This window comes from Lepidochelys kempii, chromosome 10 (assembly GCF_965140285.1).
Source record: "Lepidochelys kempii isolate rLepKem1 chromosome 10, rLepKem1.hap1, whole genome shotgun sequence".
Taxonomy (NCBI): Eukaryota; Metazoa; Chordata; order Testudines; family Cheloniidae; genus Lepidochelys; species Lepidochelys kempii.
Window position 1 is genome coordinate 18,850,503 of NC_136389.1, and position 18,382 is coordinate 18,868,884.

General features: G+C 41.4%; 1 protein-coding gene across 1 annotated transcript in view; it reads right to left on the minus strand.

Annotated features, from left to right (window-relative positions):
• Positions 1 to 394: 394 nt before the first annotated feature.
• XYLT1 (xylosyltransferase 1) overlaps positions 395 to 18,382 on the minus strand; it is a 320,557-nt gene continuing 302,569 nt past the window's right edge. Inside the window, exon 12 of the mRNA XM_073362329.1 lies at positions 395 to 10,046. Within this exon, the coding sequence (XP_073218430.1) occupies positions 9,724 to 10,046 (323 nt within the window). The 3' untranslated portion in view covers positions 395 to 9,723. The remainder of the gene's footprint in view (positions 10,047 to 18,382) is intronic.

Sequence of the window (18,382 nt, forward strand, 5' to 3'; positions counted from 1 at the left end):
CTGGAATTTGTGCTATGGGGTGTGGTTAACCAGTTTTACAAACACCTTTGTGACTAATTCTTAATGTCAATGGGTCTGCTTACCTGAGTAGGGAATGTTCATGTGCGTGAGGGTTGCAGAAATGGATCCACAACATTTACATCTTCAAAGTCCTTTACAAATACTACCTAGTTCCCAAAACACCCCTATATCCTTAGTATGCCTTACCCCATTTTGGGAAATTGGGAAGCTGAACCCAGGAGAGGAAATTGTCAGCACTGGGATTAGAATTCAAGGGTTCCTGTTTTCAAGTCCTTTGGTAAACATCACCAGACTGTGTGTCTCTTTAAAAAAAATGTTTAAATTAGATTGAGATGAAAAGAGTAAATCACACAATTATTCCTAAAGACTGCCTTTTTTTTAATTTTAAAATTCTGCATCTGAAAACACAGTATGACAGAAAGCATGTATATACAACCGCAGTGTTTTTGGTATAATACAGTATTTAATACATCCATTTCTTTTTCTGCAAAAAAATTTGCTTTGTCGGACAAAAAACCAAACTCCCATAGACAAAGAATACCGCTAAGGCACATTGTTTTTCTGCTAAATGAAAGACAAAAGGGTGCAAAAATGGGTAGTGCAATAATTGCTGAAAATCACATTCTACTACAAGAAAAGCATTCTGACTTCTGAACTTTGATTACCGGTCAATTTAAGACATTTTAATATCTCATAAAATACTCCTTTAAATAAATAGCAAAATATCTACATCTTTCAGTGTGTGCCATTTGAATTTCCAATTTTTTTTAAACTTTACTGTATATACATGGTTTTTTCTTAATCAATAGATTACAAAATATTTCTGTACAGTTTTATGCATATTATGATATATAACAAAATAGTTATTTCTGAAAACTATATCACTACCAGTCTCTGAGGGAACATTAATAACTTATTATGGAGTACATTAACCAATACAAAAAATCCAAATCAATGGAACAAAAATGAAGAGACAAAGTTAGAAAGATAATTTCATTAGCTCAAATTAATGTGTGTGTGTCATACACTATATTTTCTGTGTAAACCCTTTTCTGGGGTCTTTGGGTTGTACCACTATCAGAAGAAAAAAAAGATGATTCTCAACCTGCAGCCAATGGGCCACTTGCAGCCCAATCAGCATCCAGCTGCTGCCCATGTGACATCCTCAGGGCCATACAGGTAGTATTGGATGCAGCCCCCAATGGTAAATAGGTTGAGAACCACATTCTGGGTCCTTAAAAGCACTGCCAGCCTGCTGGGAATACTGGGACTATTGAAACTCTACTGTTCTCAGTGCCAATGAAGCAAAGAGTTAAAAAGAAAAGTGAACCTGATCCAAAGATCAGACTGGGCCATACTTTTAATAGTAGTTAGGCATCTAAAGATGTGAATTGGTGCATATGGGAATTTTAAAAGCCATGGGAGTTAGTCACCTATCTACATCTTTACAGCCTAAATACCTTTAAAAATCTAGCCCTAAATCTCAGAAGTTCTTCTGATTTTTAATCTTCATTGAATTACATAAAAGTCACCAGGACAGATTCTTTCTCAGTTACACTATTGTAAATCAGAGAGGAACTCCAATGAAGTCACACTGGAGCGAGTGGAGTTACTCCAGGATCATGCTGGTGTAACTGAGACCAAATATGTACAGCTATACAGAAAGTCATGATGTTAGCATTTTGTAGGTAATTAGTCCACCCAGTTTAGCTATAATATGTTGCAGAAGAGAATTCTCATAATTTGCTAAGGATTATAGGTGCATTCAAGCCTTCCTTTTACCCAAAGGGAAGGTCATTTTTTTTCTTGAAGACTGTATTGTAAGCAATTCCAATTGTATTTGTGAAGTGTCTGCTGATAGCTACACAGTTCTGAGTTGCAACAGAAATCTCAAGGTGCCTTTTATTAATTAGGCTGACAACAGACCGAGAGAAAGAGACATCATCTAACTTTCCACTACAGGTTAAGGCCACAATTAAAAAAAAGAAAGAAAGTAAGGCTTTTTTAATCGGGCAATTCACAGAAAGTCACAATGTGAACATACACTTAGAAATTCAGAATGATATGATCTGCTCCAGGAAATCTAAACCAAGATACAATTTCTGACCTTTAGGCTTGGGCCTTTTTTGTAGGTAAACTTGAAAAATGAAAAAAATTGCAGTCGACTTTCTCCTCCAGAATATTCCCAGCAAACTGAAGTTGCCCTTCTTACAAGAGGAACAACTGTCTTCTCAGTCAAGGGTGTTAATTACAACAGAACCAAAGACAAGTAAGTCATTACAATGTACAAATGCAGCGCAATGATCCGTGCAGAAAATTGTTACTCTGTTATCAGAGGCACCTGTACAATATCTTGCTGTTTATTTGGCAAGGTTACAAGTAATACTTCCAAGTTGTAACAAAATAGCGAGAGAATTTGCATAGATTGTACATTCAGCTCAAGGAGATTTCTGGTACCTTTTTTGTTGTTGTCAGGTAAACTTGTTTGCAGACATAGTGAGGTAGCAGCTGTGATAGCACCCATGGGCAAAAGAAGGTAACCAAGGTTGAAGCAAACAGCAAAGAGTGATCTATACACTATTGTTGGTATACGAGAACCAAATAAACAGGGCATCTGCAGTATTACCGCATCACAATTCATCACAGAAAACACCACATGTAACTGAAAATAGCCTAAATGCTACCGTGGCCCTCGTGTCAGCTAACGTGAAAATCTCGTTGTTTCAGTTAAAAATATTTTGGGCTTGATACTCCTCTCATTCACACCAGTTGTGAATCAAGAGTCACTCCGGTGAAGTCAATGGAGTTAAACCAGTGGTAAGTGGTGTGCGAGGAGAATCAGGACCATTGTGTTGTACTCCTACAACGTGGAATTGTGCAATTAACCATTCAAATCTCCCTTTGTACTCTGCACCTTCTAACAGACTGCTATGCAATATAATTATTATTTCCACCACTCAACAGTAATGAGATGTTTGTGAATGCTCAAGCTACACAATGAAAGAGACTATTTAACACAAGATTTCCATACCCGAGGCCAGATCAACCCCTCCCATGCAAAACCTGCAGGAGAGGGCTGGAGGGCAGGAATATCCCAGGAGGATCCCTTTGCAGAATTTTCCTCACATTGTCCTCTCTGCCCAATAAAAGGAGAGAGAGATCCCTCTCACACAAACCACACTGATCCCCTGGGATCCACATGGAAACCATGTACTGGCTATGGAGCCCCAGATCTCCTGCCGCTGCTGCATTGTAGTGTGGCCCCACTGTGGTTAGGGGCATCTGTGGCTGTTCTGGTGACCTCTTTAGCAAAGGAGACCCATTGTGGAGGAAGCTCTTCCAGAAAGGTAACAGAGCGAGAGGCTGTGCTCTCAGGTAATTCCTGCAGAGCCAGCCGGGGAACAATGCAAATCCCCCGACCCTATTGTTTCCTAATACTGGGTCACCTATTCCCTAACCCTAGCCCCCACCCTGCATGGATTCCAACCCCCAGAGAGCACTCTTTTCAGGATCCTGAGAACAGGGGACAATGCTGTGAAATCTACTTTACTTCTGATGCTTGAAGTATTCATATGAGGTAATATCCTAAGCACCCTATGTTTGGGGCCTAGGATCATTCTTTAGTATAGATGAAATAAAATAATGCATTAAAATGTTACTTCCCATTAGGAAACTGGAGTAAGGAACCTTAGGAGATGCTGCTAACCACCACCTGATGTGTGTATTTTTCTGTTAAAATAAACTAAGTTATTACTAAAAAAAGAAAAGGAGTACTTGCGGCACCTTAGAGACTAACAAATTTATTTGAGTATAAGCTTTCGTGAGCTAATAAATTTGTTAGTCTCTAAGTTGCCACAAGTACTCCTTTTCTTTTTGCGGATACAGACTAACACAGCTGCTACTCTGAAATAAGTTATTACTGGATACGTTACATATCACCACCGCTGAGAATGGGGGAAAGATAGTCCCTGATGATTACCAGCACCTTCAGAGCATCCTTCTATATATCTTTGCACTGAGCAAACTGATTTGCTTTCAAAAGCAAACTTTTCTCATTTATATCTGGGGTTTCAATGCAGTCTGGGGGAGTTGGTCCACACGGGATGGGTGCATAACTCCCTTAGGAGTTATGAAAATTCCAGTCTATATGATCAGAAATAACATACAAACATGTATGGATGCGTGAATTACTCTCTGATCTACAGCCAGCATTTGTTTAATAATAAATCTAAAAGCACTGAAAACGACCGAGCCTGTGGCAGGACAGTTCCACCCTGTGACCACAAGTGGATGTGTTCTCCTTTTGATCTACATTACAGCCACAAAAGCTGTTCTGTGGCTTCATGGTATAGTGGCCTGCTTTCATTCTGAGGGGAACATTCTCCCCTCTGGCCTTTGCGGGTTGAGGGGACGAATAGGGGTCTTAGAACTCAAACAATTTAAACTCATAAAGGGTTTTGTTTTGAAACAGTCAAGCTGTAAGTCTTAGATAAAAAAAGGGGGAGGGTCCAGAAAGACGTCTGTTCCAGTTTTTAAAAACTGCCACTCTGATGCAGCTCCATGTTGTAACAATCAAAAGGTTAACGGCAGAAATATTGTTGTTTTCATGACTTCTCCTGACAATACAGATATACAGCATGGTATAACCTACTTGTACAAGATGGTAAATGCTACTTTATGATTCGCAGGAATTCAAATTCAGCCTTCGTATAAGGAAGTTCAACTCAGCTGAAGATAAAAGGATTTAGCCCAAGGCTTAGTCTGGCCAGTTGGTTTAAGCTTTGGAGTTCTGGGAAAGACAGAAGGCATTCTCATGGCTACTTCCAAGCAGGGAGTAAGAGGCAATCTGTGGAAGCGAGGGAGCACGGCATTATAGCTATGGGCAAGTTGACAGTTCTGTTTCAAACTAAGAGCGTGTCTACAGAGCAGCTGGGAGCTTGCTTCCCAGAGTGGGTGTGCTCGAGCTAGTGCACTAAAAATAGCACAGTAGCCGAGGTGGCCGAGTACAAACCTCCCAACCCCCTGGGTATGGACATGAGCTGCTACAGCCACACTGCAGAGCTAGTGTGTGTCTGTCTACCTGTGCTGGGAAGCCCGTTCCCAGCTGCGGGACCTGATTCAACCTTGTGTAAGGGCTGCAGCTGCCATTGAAATCGATGGAGAGTTGCCCCATAGAGTCCAAACAAAATAAAAAGCTGGGTTTTGTTTTTAATCAGAAAAGTCAAAACCAAGATCCCATAATCCCAGTGCTCCTGAGCCTTAGAGTGAAATAGATAAGAACGAGTTTAGCTTCCCCTCTGTTGCAATATAGAAATACTTTCTAAGGTTGGTGCTTCCTTTACCCTGCATTACCTCCTTTCGAAGGCTTTGGATTTTCTCAGTTCTTTGTTTGAATCACTGTCTCTAGCGCCCTCTTCCCTATACTAGTGAATAAAAGGGATTGTGATGTTACTGGTACCATTAGATTTGTGAAAGATGGCCGGAGGCTGAATACCCATTAGCTGATCCTTTGGAAGGTGCTGTAGGATCATCATTAAAGCAACGGTATGTGCAAGATTTTTTGCGTTGAAGCCAGTATCTAGGAAAGTTAATTTGTTACACCCTACTGTATACACCTAGCTCTCTACACTTAGCAATAGAGATATAGCTTATAGCAGTACTTGCCAATGAGAAAATTGTTAGTATACTCTGTCCCTTCAGCCCTCCATATAGAACAAAAATGAGGACATAATTTTAATACTAAAAATGTCACACATCAGAAACCTAATATATAAATATTATTACTCCATATCCAGTCAAACTTTATAAATAAAAAAACTGGTCCACATCTAAAAAATAAACTCATTTGAACTAATTTCTGTTCGCCTCAAGGTATAATATCACCACAGAAGCAGGTCTGCATATCACTAGGATTCACTTTGGATTTAATTAATAAAAAAAGGTATGCAGGCAGATGTTCTGCATTTTGCCACATATCTTTCTGGCCTGAATCAGGCTGGTTGATTGTACAAGTGCCACATGTCTATCTAGTGGCAGGGGCATGGTGTTTAAATGAGCACATCACTCCACACAGTGCATATGGAAATACACGCTTCTCCCATGGAAGGCATATGGTCACAGCCGGCTTTCAAATGGAATCTTAGAAAATATCACTAGCCAGCACGCTCTGAAAATACTATTAGAACTTTCAAATGAACACATGTATAACTTGTTTGTTTCATATAAACTGTGGCTCCCTGCTTCGAATTCTCCTTTTTACCAAATGTAAGATCTGTGAAAGTTATTCTCTTCTAACAAGATATAATGTTCATCATAGGTATCAAGTGCCCGGTATTTTAGAACTAGAAAAGACACTGAGCAGAATCTAGACCTTAGCAGTACTGCCTTAGTAATAATTTTGGGGCAGGCTCTGTTCGCAAATAGAAACAGTCTTGCTTGCCATGATCTTTCACTTCATAATTTATAGAACTTTATGACACACTGTCCATTATATTTTGTATTCTTCTGTATTCTGCAGAATAGCAGCTATGGTAGAACATGATCATTTCGGTCGAAAGCTTGACACTCACCTCAAATAATGCTGTGAACTGAGAAGCTCTCGAAGAGTCTCATTCTCTGCTGCTTTTAAACACATACAGACTTTATTCATAGCCCAGTGTCATACTTTCACTTATGCTGGGCTTGAGTCTAAAGACTGTACTCAGAATCATCCATCCACAGAAGTTTGCATAAGAAGGACTGCAGGATTTGACCCTTTATTTTTACTTCTAGTATTTTAATAGCAGCACGGGCATTGCCGGCTTGCTACAGTACTTATAGACTCTTTTTGTTATTTAGAAAATAAAATACTATAAAATATTTCTTTTGAGAGGTTTACAACATAGCATAAAATTTATGTGTCACCAACAATTTGGGATTTTTAAAAATTGTGAAATAAGAACTAAAACAAAGTCCTTTGAATCTCTTATATTTTAAATGATACAAGTGGTGGCTACTGTTCTATCCATAAAAGAGAGACTGGATTGTTTCCAACTTCTGTTTGAGAAATTTAATAATGAGAACTTCCCAACAAAGCATTAAAAAAACACTCCTCAATAATAAAAAAGGTATCAAATTTAAAAACCTGGTTATCTGTGTGTGTGTGTGCGCGCAAGAGTCCAGATCTCATGAATTCATCAGCAGATTTAACTGGAATGATCTAAAGACTAGGAGAGTGGATGAATCTTATTATTTATACCCTAATCCATGACTGAATGTGATAATCTCCACTTGATCTGCAGGGCTTTTACTTTAGCCATTGCAATTCCCATTGGGTCAATGTGGCTAAAACCCTAAATTCATAGTGAAGATTAGTGGTCCCCTGGAGATTTGACATTTCTGATGGAATGTTAGATAAAAACTATTATTTTTTAAAAAGCACTGAAAGAGAAGTGTTTCTATTATATAAACCTGTTGGCAATGTTGGTCTGAACACACTCACCACTCGAGCCAGCTGAAAAACAGGAACATTGTTTAGACAGAAACTTTCCAACCAGCTCTAATAACTACAAGCTTTTCTAGAACTATACCTCCCAGACTGTCAAAATCAAGAAGGTAGAAAGAAATGGAGGTCTGAGGAGGAAAAGGCCTTTTCTTAATAAAGGCAGCTTTAGTTAGTAAGATAAAATCTTCAAGCTGCAAAAGCAGCACCTACTAATTAGTCATTGACTAAAAACATAAAAAATAAATATCTAAACTGTTCCTCCTATGCATCCACCTTTGTTCCAGATAAACATTTAAATGTTCTGCCTTAATGCCAGCACAGCTGACATTGCAATTTCAAGTCCAAAGCAAACTGCAGGAGCTTTAAACTAAATGGAGAAAAATATAACAAGCCATTGGGATCTCTGTTTTATGGTCATTTTGCAACCATTATTTAAAAGAGAATTCAACCTTTTTTGTGATATGTGGTTATGAAAAGATTTAAGGGTCTATTTCCTTCCTGATGCGTGAGCTTAACTCTCATTAGCGGTAATGAAAGTTATACATGCCACAGAAGGGAAAACAGACACCTTACTTTATTAAATTAACAGGGCATTTTATAATTAATCTCATCAAGGTTCCTTGAAGTTTCTGGGTACATTGTACTCAAGGGCCCACAAAATAAAAGTGCACATTACATGCAAAATGCTTCAGCTGGAGATGAATTTGCATATAAGAAAAATATTTTAAAAAGTCCTCAATTTAAAATTGGATTTTTTTCAGCGTTGAAAGCTCAGGTTCAAATGATGTATCACATCTGTATTTAAACAGGATGCAGCCTGCCCAAGAGTCAAAAGGGTCAATATAAGCAAGATTAGAGCTTGTTGACAAAAATAAATAAAATAAAATAAAAGCACTCTGAAGAAGGGCATTTGCTCTCCTTCATTCAATTCATGGCTTCAGTCAGGAATCTCCATTACACTCAAGGTGCCACTCTCCACAACCTTCCAGATGTACCATGCAATCTCAAAACTATCCTTCTTCATGAATACTGGCAGGTCTGGGACCAACAGAGGCAATTAGTGTTAGACTAGTTAGCCGCTACTTAAAATAGTGCAGAATCAGCTCACTGCATAATTAGGTCCCAGTGATTCACCCACTGAAATCAATGGAAAAGGTTCCAAACCTAAATCATTAAGGGCCAGATTCTGCCACTTTGACTAACTCAGAGTAGAATCTTACACTGTGAGTTGGCCCATTGAACCCAATCAGGCTACTCATGGAAAAGGGTATGCTGCCATGTGAGCAGGAGTATCACAGCCTGGGTCTGAGCATCCACACATATAAGCTGCATGCACAAACCTGCTGATATATGTGGAATTTGCACACCTGCTTATATGCAGAGGGTGTTCTGTGTGGATTTTTTTTAAAATGCAGATTTCAATGGGGACAAGAATCTGGACTTTGGGTAATAAGAATACTTGTTTTTAATACTGCAAGTGGTGCCCAGACCTTGTGGTGACTGATGACTATTCATAATAGGAATAAAAAATATAATTTTATAACACTCATTTTGTTCAGAGATCATCAAATAGATGAGGATGTCTGACTTCTAAAAAGAGAGAGGAAGCCTAATTCACCACTCTGTTAGCCTGGTTTCTATGCCAGTGTGATGCACGCTGGTCTGAAACTGGAGTTAACACAATGATGAATCAAGCCTAGAAATTCTTAACATTATAAAAATAGTCAGGGTGGGTCCCAATTTTTTTACATCTTGTAAAACATTTTAACCATATTTTATAGATCATTCTTCCCGGTAAAGGTATATTGGAGTTTCTGGTTATTTATGGTAGCAAAATAATTAAAATGTAAATATTCAAAATATGCATAGGTGTTTTTGACAGAAGATATTTTTAGCAACTGCTTCTTTTTTACCCTCTGAACATACCAGATGTGCTATATTACCATTTCATAATCGGAGCAAGAAAATGTTGGCGCCTTTTAGATATGAAGTGAATGAAGAAGGGTTGTGACTCTATAGAAGATACAGAGGAGATGCACAGTGCTGCTGAAGCTTAGACTGATGGATCTGAAGGAGAAACAATGCCAAAGATTTTGCCAGATTTTTAAAAATAGACAACAAAAAGTTTCATCAAGGTTTTGGAATTTGTAGTCAGGTTCATATATAGGCAAGGTTAAATTCTCTTTTAAAACCTGTGCCAAAGAAGGGTATACCAGATGCTACCTCAAACGCCCATCAGGTTTAATGGGACCCAGCTCTGACTTAGGGTCTGGGCTCAGGGAGCTCCAGGTTGTTTGACTGCAAGCCTGCATGACTGGACAGGAAGTTGGACCTGTGCTACAGACATCCACCGCTGACCATATGCTGCTGACCAAGGTGTCCACCCAGTTCTCCAGCTTGGTACCTATGAGCGCTGCATTCTTTTTTGCCTGGTCCACTTGAGCTGCCTTGATAGGGATATTTAAAACCGGATTCAAGCCTTGAAAGCTCTGCTCCATGTATGCGTTCTTAGGAGGCCCACTGTGCAACCTCACAGATTCTTCTGAAAATACAAAAAATAGAGCCCTGTAACAAATACAGCATTTGGGATGTAACTCTAGGACCTAAACAAAATGCAAAGGTTACTGGTGCATCAAACTTCATTTCCATAGCGTTGACCAGTGTTGAGATTGTCCTGTGTAACCAGGATGTGTGGTCTGTTGGGCCAGGCTTTTAGATCTCACATGCTCTAGGTTTTCCCATACTCAAACAAAATCCCAAATCATGAGACGGCTACATTATCAAAATAATGAGGAGATTGGTTTGAAAGTATTACTATTATCATTAATTCTTTGTATTACCATAGCACTGAGGAGCCCTAGTCATGAGCCAAGACCTTATTAAACTTAGGTGCTGTACAAACATGGAACAATCCAGTTCCCAAAGAGCTTGCCCCGATTACAGGAGAATCGGATAAAATGGGTGAAGTTCAGAACTGGAATTTAAACAATGCCCAGTTCTGCTCTAAGCCTAAACTCCACACTTTCCAACTGGGTTCTGTCCCAACAGCAAACATAGATGGGCTGACTGACTTAACCCTCAGATGGTGAAATGAGGACAGAGAAATGAAAGGGAGACCTAAAATACCACTGTGATCATCACATCAAAGCTAGAGGAACAAGGAACTGTATTTCAAAGGAGAAAACAGTTAAATAATATTTGGTACAAAAAAGGCTGCCAAACTTTTTCAGACTTAGTGTTATCTTAAAGTGTTTGGTTTGGGGAAATGGCTGAGACTTGGGGCTGTTTTTTCTGAACAGATTCACTCCTCCCTATCTTTGAAAGACTGCGGATATGTCACCATACATTTATTAGCTTGACCTACCTCCAAAAACTGGGTGGTATCATTCCCAGAACTTGAAAAGATGTTTGTGTTGGACAGTGTAGATGGGGTTGATGTAATGAATGACCCCAATGTGGTTCCTGGAAGCACTTCAGGTTGAACCACTTTTATTGGAAACATATTTTTAATAGCAATCACATTTCAAGCTCTTGTGTGAGTAATGCCTAATAATACCCTTTAGTGCACTGTGGTTTTTTTCCTTGCTGCAATTCTTCTAACTCACTAAAATGTGGCACATTGCCCAAAATCTTAATATTCAGTCATATCTATGAAATTAAAAAAAGAAACAAAACAGAAACAAAAAGAAAAATAAACCTACTAAAGGCAAATACTAAGGCTATGTCTACACTTAAAATGGTACAGTGGCACAGCTGCTGCTTCAGTGTCGACACACACTACTGTGATGGGCTGGGTTCTCCTGTCACTGTAGTTAATCCACCTCCCCAAGAGGCAACAGCAAGGCCTGGCCCGGTCCACGCCAGGAGTTAGGTCAGCACAGCGACATCTCTCGCGTGTGGATTTTTCACACCCCTGAACAACAGATATGCCTCATTGACTTCAGTGGGACTATTTGTAGAGTAAGGTACATGCAGGGCTGGCTCTAGGCACCAGCAAAACAAGCAGGTGCTTGGGGTGGCACATTTCTAGGGGTGGCATTCCGGCGCTGGCCATGCCGCCCCTAGAAATGTGCCCCCGCCGCCCCAGCTCGCCTCTGCCTGCTTCCCTGAGTGTGCGGCCGCCGCTCCGCTTCTCCCCCCTCCCTCCCAGGCTTGTTTCGCGCAGCGAGAGAGGGAGGGAGGAGAAGCCAAGCGGCGATGCGCTCGAGGGAGGCGGCAGTGGTGGAGCAGAGGTGAGCTGGGGTGGGGAGCGCTTCCTCTACCCCCCCCCGTTACTGCCTGCGCTCCCTCCCCCGCTCAGCCTCTCCCCTGAACGCGCTGCCTCTCCCTCGCCTGAGAGGGAGGGGGGAGAAGCGGAGCGGCGGCATGTTCAGGGGAGCAGGCGGAGCAGAGGTGAGCTAGGGCGGGGGTTGCGAAGAGGGGAAGCCACAGGAAGCAGTGGGGGTGGGGGGGTGATGCAGCATGCCCGGGGGAGGAGATGGGGCCAGGGATTTGGGGAAGGGGCGCTGTTGGGGCGGAGGGGCACAAAAAAAAGGGAGGGAGGCCAAAATTTTTTTTGCTTGGGGCGGCAAAAATCCTAGAGCCGACCTTGGGTACATGGAAGCAGAATCTGGCCCTATGAAAATATTCACTATGTACCTTTTGCTAAAACGCCTTACAGGTGTGAATTCTCAGTTTATACACTTATTTCTTTCAGTTCTCAGTTCACTCCTTGTAACATCAGCACTCAGTGTTACATAAAGGATTTGCTTAACTTTGCCAAGATACACATTGTCTAGAACACTAAATGGGCTCATTCAAGTCCCTCCAGGGCTAGGAAAGTCACACTATGTTCAGATATCATTTACAGGCCAGAAATCACATGCTAGTGCCTACAATTCCTGTCTCATGTCCATGATGCTTCTTTATTCATCTGAAACCCTATTTTAGCTAAGATTTTGCCTATCCCCAAACCCATTAGACAAAACAGGCTTGTGTCATGCAGCTCTATCAGAAATGCGTGTCTGACAGAGGACTGTAGTAGGAAACAAAACAAGGACACATAATTCAATTTCCTGCTTTGGAAGCAACTAAATATGCAAGATTGTTTGTAACCCTATTAATTAAAAGGGAATGTCTAAGCAAAAAGGTAAAACAAATAGAGTACTGTAACACTGAACTGACAGAGGTACTGACTTTCAACTCAAACACAAAACCAAGGAACTGGCCACTTGTTAAAAGATCCCGGAGCATTTTTTGCTGGAATAAGGGTATTAATCTCTGGGTCCTTCACAAATTTGAATTTGAGCAATTATATTTTGACTTCATAACTCCTCCTTGTAGTTGCATGCTATTTTGCATGTCCATCATTAAATTGTTATGTTGTTCTGCACTATTGAGGAGTTAATGTGTTGAGTCACGGAGCTGCCTGCATTTCAATGGTGAGCAATACAATGTTGGCATACCATTTGTAAAAGTTTATAGTGCCTTTTTAGATGGACTTATATGAAAGGTATTCACAAAATATTATTAGTAGTATATAGCTATGCAAGAGAAGATTGCTTAACAGAATACTCTGCTTAAGAGAATAAAACAATATTTCCCATTTGATAGAAGTCCTGTTGTGGCATAAAGTGGAAAGCTTTTTCTTTGGTTTAAAAGACAGGTTGTGGAATTCAATAATTGCACTACTTAGATCTGGCACTTTTCATCCACTGATCTTAAAAGAGTTTTACAAAGTTGGGCATCATTATCCTCATTTAAGACATAGGGAAACTGAGGCACAAAGAGGCAAAGCAACTTGCCCAGTGTCATGCAGCAGGTCACTGGCAGAAGTGAGAACAGAACTCAGATTTCCGGACTCCTCATTGATAGGATCACACTGCCTCCCATAAGCAACTTTTGTAAAAGGCGCATTATGCTGTGACCCAGGGACCCCTTGATGCCAACTGGCAGAGGGCATAAAGGGTGCATAGGGGTTTATAGGCATGTCCTGACTCTAACATCTACATAATAGTGCACCAAAGCATGGCATGTGAGGCCTCTACGAACAGCCAGTAAAAGCATTGGTCATCCTAATCATTGCAGGATGTACGTACACATGATATTTAAGGACTTATGTGTCTATACTGAAAACTATGTTCTTAAGGTATGTAAGTTAAGACAGCTCAACAGAAAGTTCAAGCCAGGGATAGGAGACAGTTCTCTTCCTGGATGACCCTTGTGTAACTTACAATGTGAGTCTATCTGCATACAGAGCCACCAGCACAGTTTGCAAAAATTAACAGGAAAGAAGCCCACAGGAAAAAACAATGAGTACGGAGGAGGCTGTCCTGTTTATGAGTAAAGACAATGGATTGTTGGAATACATCTAGGAATACAGGGGAAAACCCAGGATACTTCGCCTAGGGCACAAGTTGCCAGTCTACATGTCTTATAAACAGAGGGTCACAGCCAGCCAGACTGTAAAATGCTGGGACAAAGACTTTGGGGGTAAGCTAAACTCTACAGGACCTGGTTAGATAAGGCTACGCTCTACAATGCCTGTTATGATTTTATTTAATATGTAGCCACTTGTTTCCATTCCATCTACTTGCTTCTTCTCAAATCTCTATTTGTTAAATAAACTTATTTCTTTCCACTGTAAACATATCTAAGTGCTGTGTGTTAAGGAGAGCGGTGATCCTGAGATGCAACTGGCAAACTGGGGTGTACTACTCTTGTGGGACCTGTGAATTCTGTGAGCAGCCAGTGGAAGAGGGACTGGACACACCATGGGGATGCTCAGAGGTTGGAGTGTGCCCATCACTTTCCTGGAGAGAGACAGCAGCGCCTGTGTAGGCTGAGAGGGGAGTACTTGTGTTGCCCATGGCTGGTAGAGATGGGGAGCTGACCATCGGCAGGCACAGAAAAAGGCTTCCTCACACTAAAGCCAGGTGGTAGGGAGGTGCCTCGCAACTCTGGGTACTTCTGGGAAGCATCACATATGTAGCTAAAGCATTGATACTGTATATTAAATTGGTATATTTGGCTCTGACCTTGCTCTCCTCTCACAGAAAAAAAGAAGGGGTGTAAGATCAGGCCCCATACAAATAAAATACATTTTATAGTAAAAACAGTCATGGTCATAACATATTATTGATAATTAATTACTCTGCAGTCACTAAGCCAAATTCTTTGTGGGAGAGTATATCCCAGTGAAACCTCTCTGATTTCAGTGGTGGGCATGAGATGTACATCAGTGCAAAATATAGCTTATTCACTCCAAATTACATTCTTAGGATAAAAATTTTGCTTCAATTATTGTTGATTCTCCACACTGGGTGCACACTTGACTCCTCAGTAGCTTTTCCTAGTATAATTTCTCTCTCTCTAATGGCTGTGCATCCCATAGTCTGTTGCAAAGATTAAAACTTCAGCACTCTTTTTTTGGGTTCTTCAATGTGCGGAAAAAGAAGTTAGAGAGCTGGACAGAGGAGTGGAAAGTGTGGCTAGGTTGCTGCATAACAACACTGTGTTTGTAATTTTTTAAAACAATACAGATTGGAGTTTTTCTTGAATTCCACGGAACCCCTCAGGCAAGGAGGTAATTTTTTATTGACATTTTGTTTGTCTTTTCTTGCTGCAAACAAGACAGTGTTGCATTTGCTCATTGTGAAACTAATGGGCTTCTTGTCAACTGGATATGAACTAAATTTCTAAGCAAATCCTTTTGCCTGTAGGGTTTTTCTCCGAATGAGAACCTAGTGAATAACTGTTCCTTTGAAGCAATGTGTTTGCCTGCTGCTGCTTTTATGTTTATCTGTCACATTACCTCTGGTTTCTCATCAGACACCTGAATTCACAGCAGTTGTGGCACTAGGTTTCACCATCGTTATAATCCTTACTGGTACAATTCATATTGATTGAGCAACTGCGAGTAACCATGGATTTCCTCCCAAAAGAATTGGCAAAATGAAAGCTTCCCAGTACACATTAAACTGAATGATCTATAAATATGGACTATTAACTCACTAACATCAAGTAATAGTTACAGAGCACTGAGGTATGTACTCAGAACACTGTTATGACCCTTGGGTCCCATCAAAAGGGAGTTGTGGTTGCAGGGCACATGATTAGGAGGAAGCATATGACCTACAGGAAACTCGATATAAAGATTTCTGCCTCCTAGCAGGAGCAGCAAACAGTTGAGACGCTGGCTTGGGAAATGTGGTGTCTCTCCACAGTAGCCAAGAAAGGGCTTTCCCAGAGGGGATTTTTATGTATCCTCCCCTGGGATATTTCATATGTAATGGAGAACTTAACACAGCACAGAGAGGATGATGTGGTTGCAGAAGAACTGCAGGATGCAAGCGACAGAGTGGGCTAGCTGCCCTGAGTACACGCACTGGGTTTCAGACAGGACTGTGCTTGGGGTGGCTAGCCCGCTCCTCCATTTATGTAGCTGTGGCTACACAGGTATTTTTAGCATGCTAGCTTCATCAAAGCTAGCACAAGTACACCTACCTGAGCTGGAAATTACACCTCCAGCTCCAGTGCAGATGGACCCTGAGACTTTGGGTATGTCTACACTCTGGAAGTGTAATTTCCAGCAGACCCACGCTAGCTCTGGCCGATCTAGCAAGCTAAAACAGAAATGTAGCCGCAGCAGCATGAGGAGCTAGCTGCTGTGAGTCTGATCCTGTCTGAGATGATACGTATGTACTTGAGGCAACCAGCCCCTTCCGCTGCCATGGTGACATTTCTCTTTTTAGCTCTGATCAAGCTAGCACAGGTATGTCTCTTTGAGCTGGAAATTGCACCTCCAGCTCGAAGTGTAGACGTACAAGTGACATGCCTAAGGTCACACCACAAGTCTTTTGTGGAGCAGGGAACTGGACCCACGTCTCCCAAGTCCCAGGTCCTAATCACTGGACCATCCTTCCTCTCATACTCCTCCCCATATCTGTCTTCCCGCCCCCAACAAATATCCTCACTGATTGTATTCTAGTCCTTGCACTGTTCCGATGTCCTCTCCCCAGCTTCTTAACTCTGGGTCCCATGCTGACACATGTCTCTCTGTGGAGAGGGAGAACCAGTTGTGCTGGCAGGCAGTGTGAGGGGAAATAAGGAGATGATGCAGGGCACTGAAAGGATCAAAATGCAGCCAGTGCGTTCTGTGGCCTGCGTGAGAATTGCCAAGGAGCCTGAGGCAGGAAGGGGGAGAGCTAGTAAATGGGGTTGACGAGAATAGTTTTAAAAAACAAGGACATTTAATGCCCCCAAACTTAGTTAACACACAGTTAAAGTTATGCAGTGGTGCCCAGTGGCCTTTCAGAGAGTGGTAAACTTCAGGCTCTGAACACCAGGAAATGAAGATTTAAGGTAACACAAATCTAAATGTCTGAGAACCAGGAAATACAACTCTAAGCACATACCACTCCTGCCTGGGGTGGGGGGCTGGATGGAGTGTGGGGAAGAGGAAGCTGGTTTGGAAGGGTGTGTGGATTGGGTGGGGAGGCCCGCCTCGGGGGAGAGGTGTGGTATGGACATAGGGTCCAGCTTGGTGTACAACTCAGCCTATGTAACCAAGGGTGAGGCCTAGTAAGCTGCAGCCTGTGATATGTATATGCAGCAGCACAGAATGCCAGACAGCAAGGAGCCATTTTTTACATGCTAATGGTTCCTGAAGTGCTAATGGCCTCATGAGATGGAAAGGGGATGGGTAGCTGGAAATGGTGGTATGATTGGAGAGAGAGCTGAAGGAGGACGAAGACACACCAGTCTTCTCAAAGTTACTGTAACCAACATGGGGTAAAAAACTGTCAAGGTTGTGGAACGCAGACCACGTCTGGGATTTCTCTTCCTGCCCTGTCAGGAACTCCACCCTCCAAACATATCAAAGCACGAGGATTTTGATAATTCCACTATAACAAAGTGCTATGCCCTTCAGAATCATATACCGTTCTTTACATTTAAGTAGCCACCGTAGAACTTTAACCACAAATCTATGTGATAACTACAGTCGCCTAAACGAACACTAGCTCCTACACAAAACATTTTTCTTTTTGTTAAAACAACCTAGGAAATTCACTGAAAGAAACCCTTTGTTAATGCAGAGTTAAGATTGCCCAGTAGTATCTTGTGCCTTTCCAGTATGTGAAGTTCAGCAAAACTCAAAACCTCTGAAAACCAGGAAATAAAGAGTTGAGGTACACAAAATATAACCTTAACTCTGCCCTCTACGGCAATGACCAAATAAGTTCATAACACATATACTCGCTGTAACCTTAAGAAACCCTCAATGCCTTAGCTACACATGATGTTTCCCAGGGTTATGAGGTACCTCTTGGCTTTAGTGGGAGGAAGCCATGTCTGTGCCTGCCAGAGGTTAGCTCCCCAACTCCACCAGCAAAGGGTTCACTGCTTTGTAACAGTAATTCCTAACAGGCCTGAAAAACTCACTACAGCTAGCACAATGTTTTCACGGTACTTATCCATAAATGATGTCCTGTAAGATCTTAAGTGAAAGCCAGGATCACGCTGACCATTAAAATTGTTGTGAAATGCATGTGCTGATATTATGGAAAAAGTGATATATGCAAAATGAAAATATGGTCCTAAAGTCTGAATCAAGGCAGAATTGACAAACTGGTTTTTGCAAGACAAAGGATGCTTTGATTGACGTGTAAATTAAGCACTGTGAGACAACACAACAGAGGCCAGGTTTGTATATGAAGTCAACATGAGGATGTAATGGCAACGCAGAGTCAGCGCAGTGGGGAATAAGCCCAGGGGGAGGAATCCTGACTCTGAGGACAAAACAATGAATTTTGGAGGATATAAGGAGAAAGTAAAAGGACACCTCTTTATCCTGCACCTGAGTAAGTAACTGAGCAGTGCAACTACATTCATGAAAAT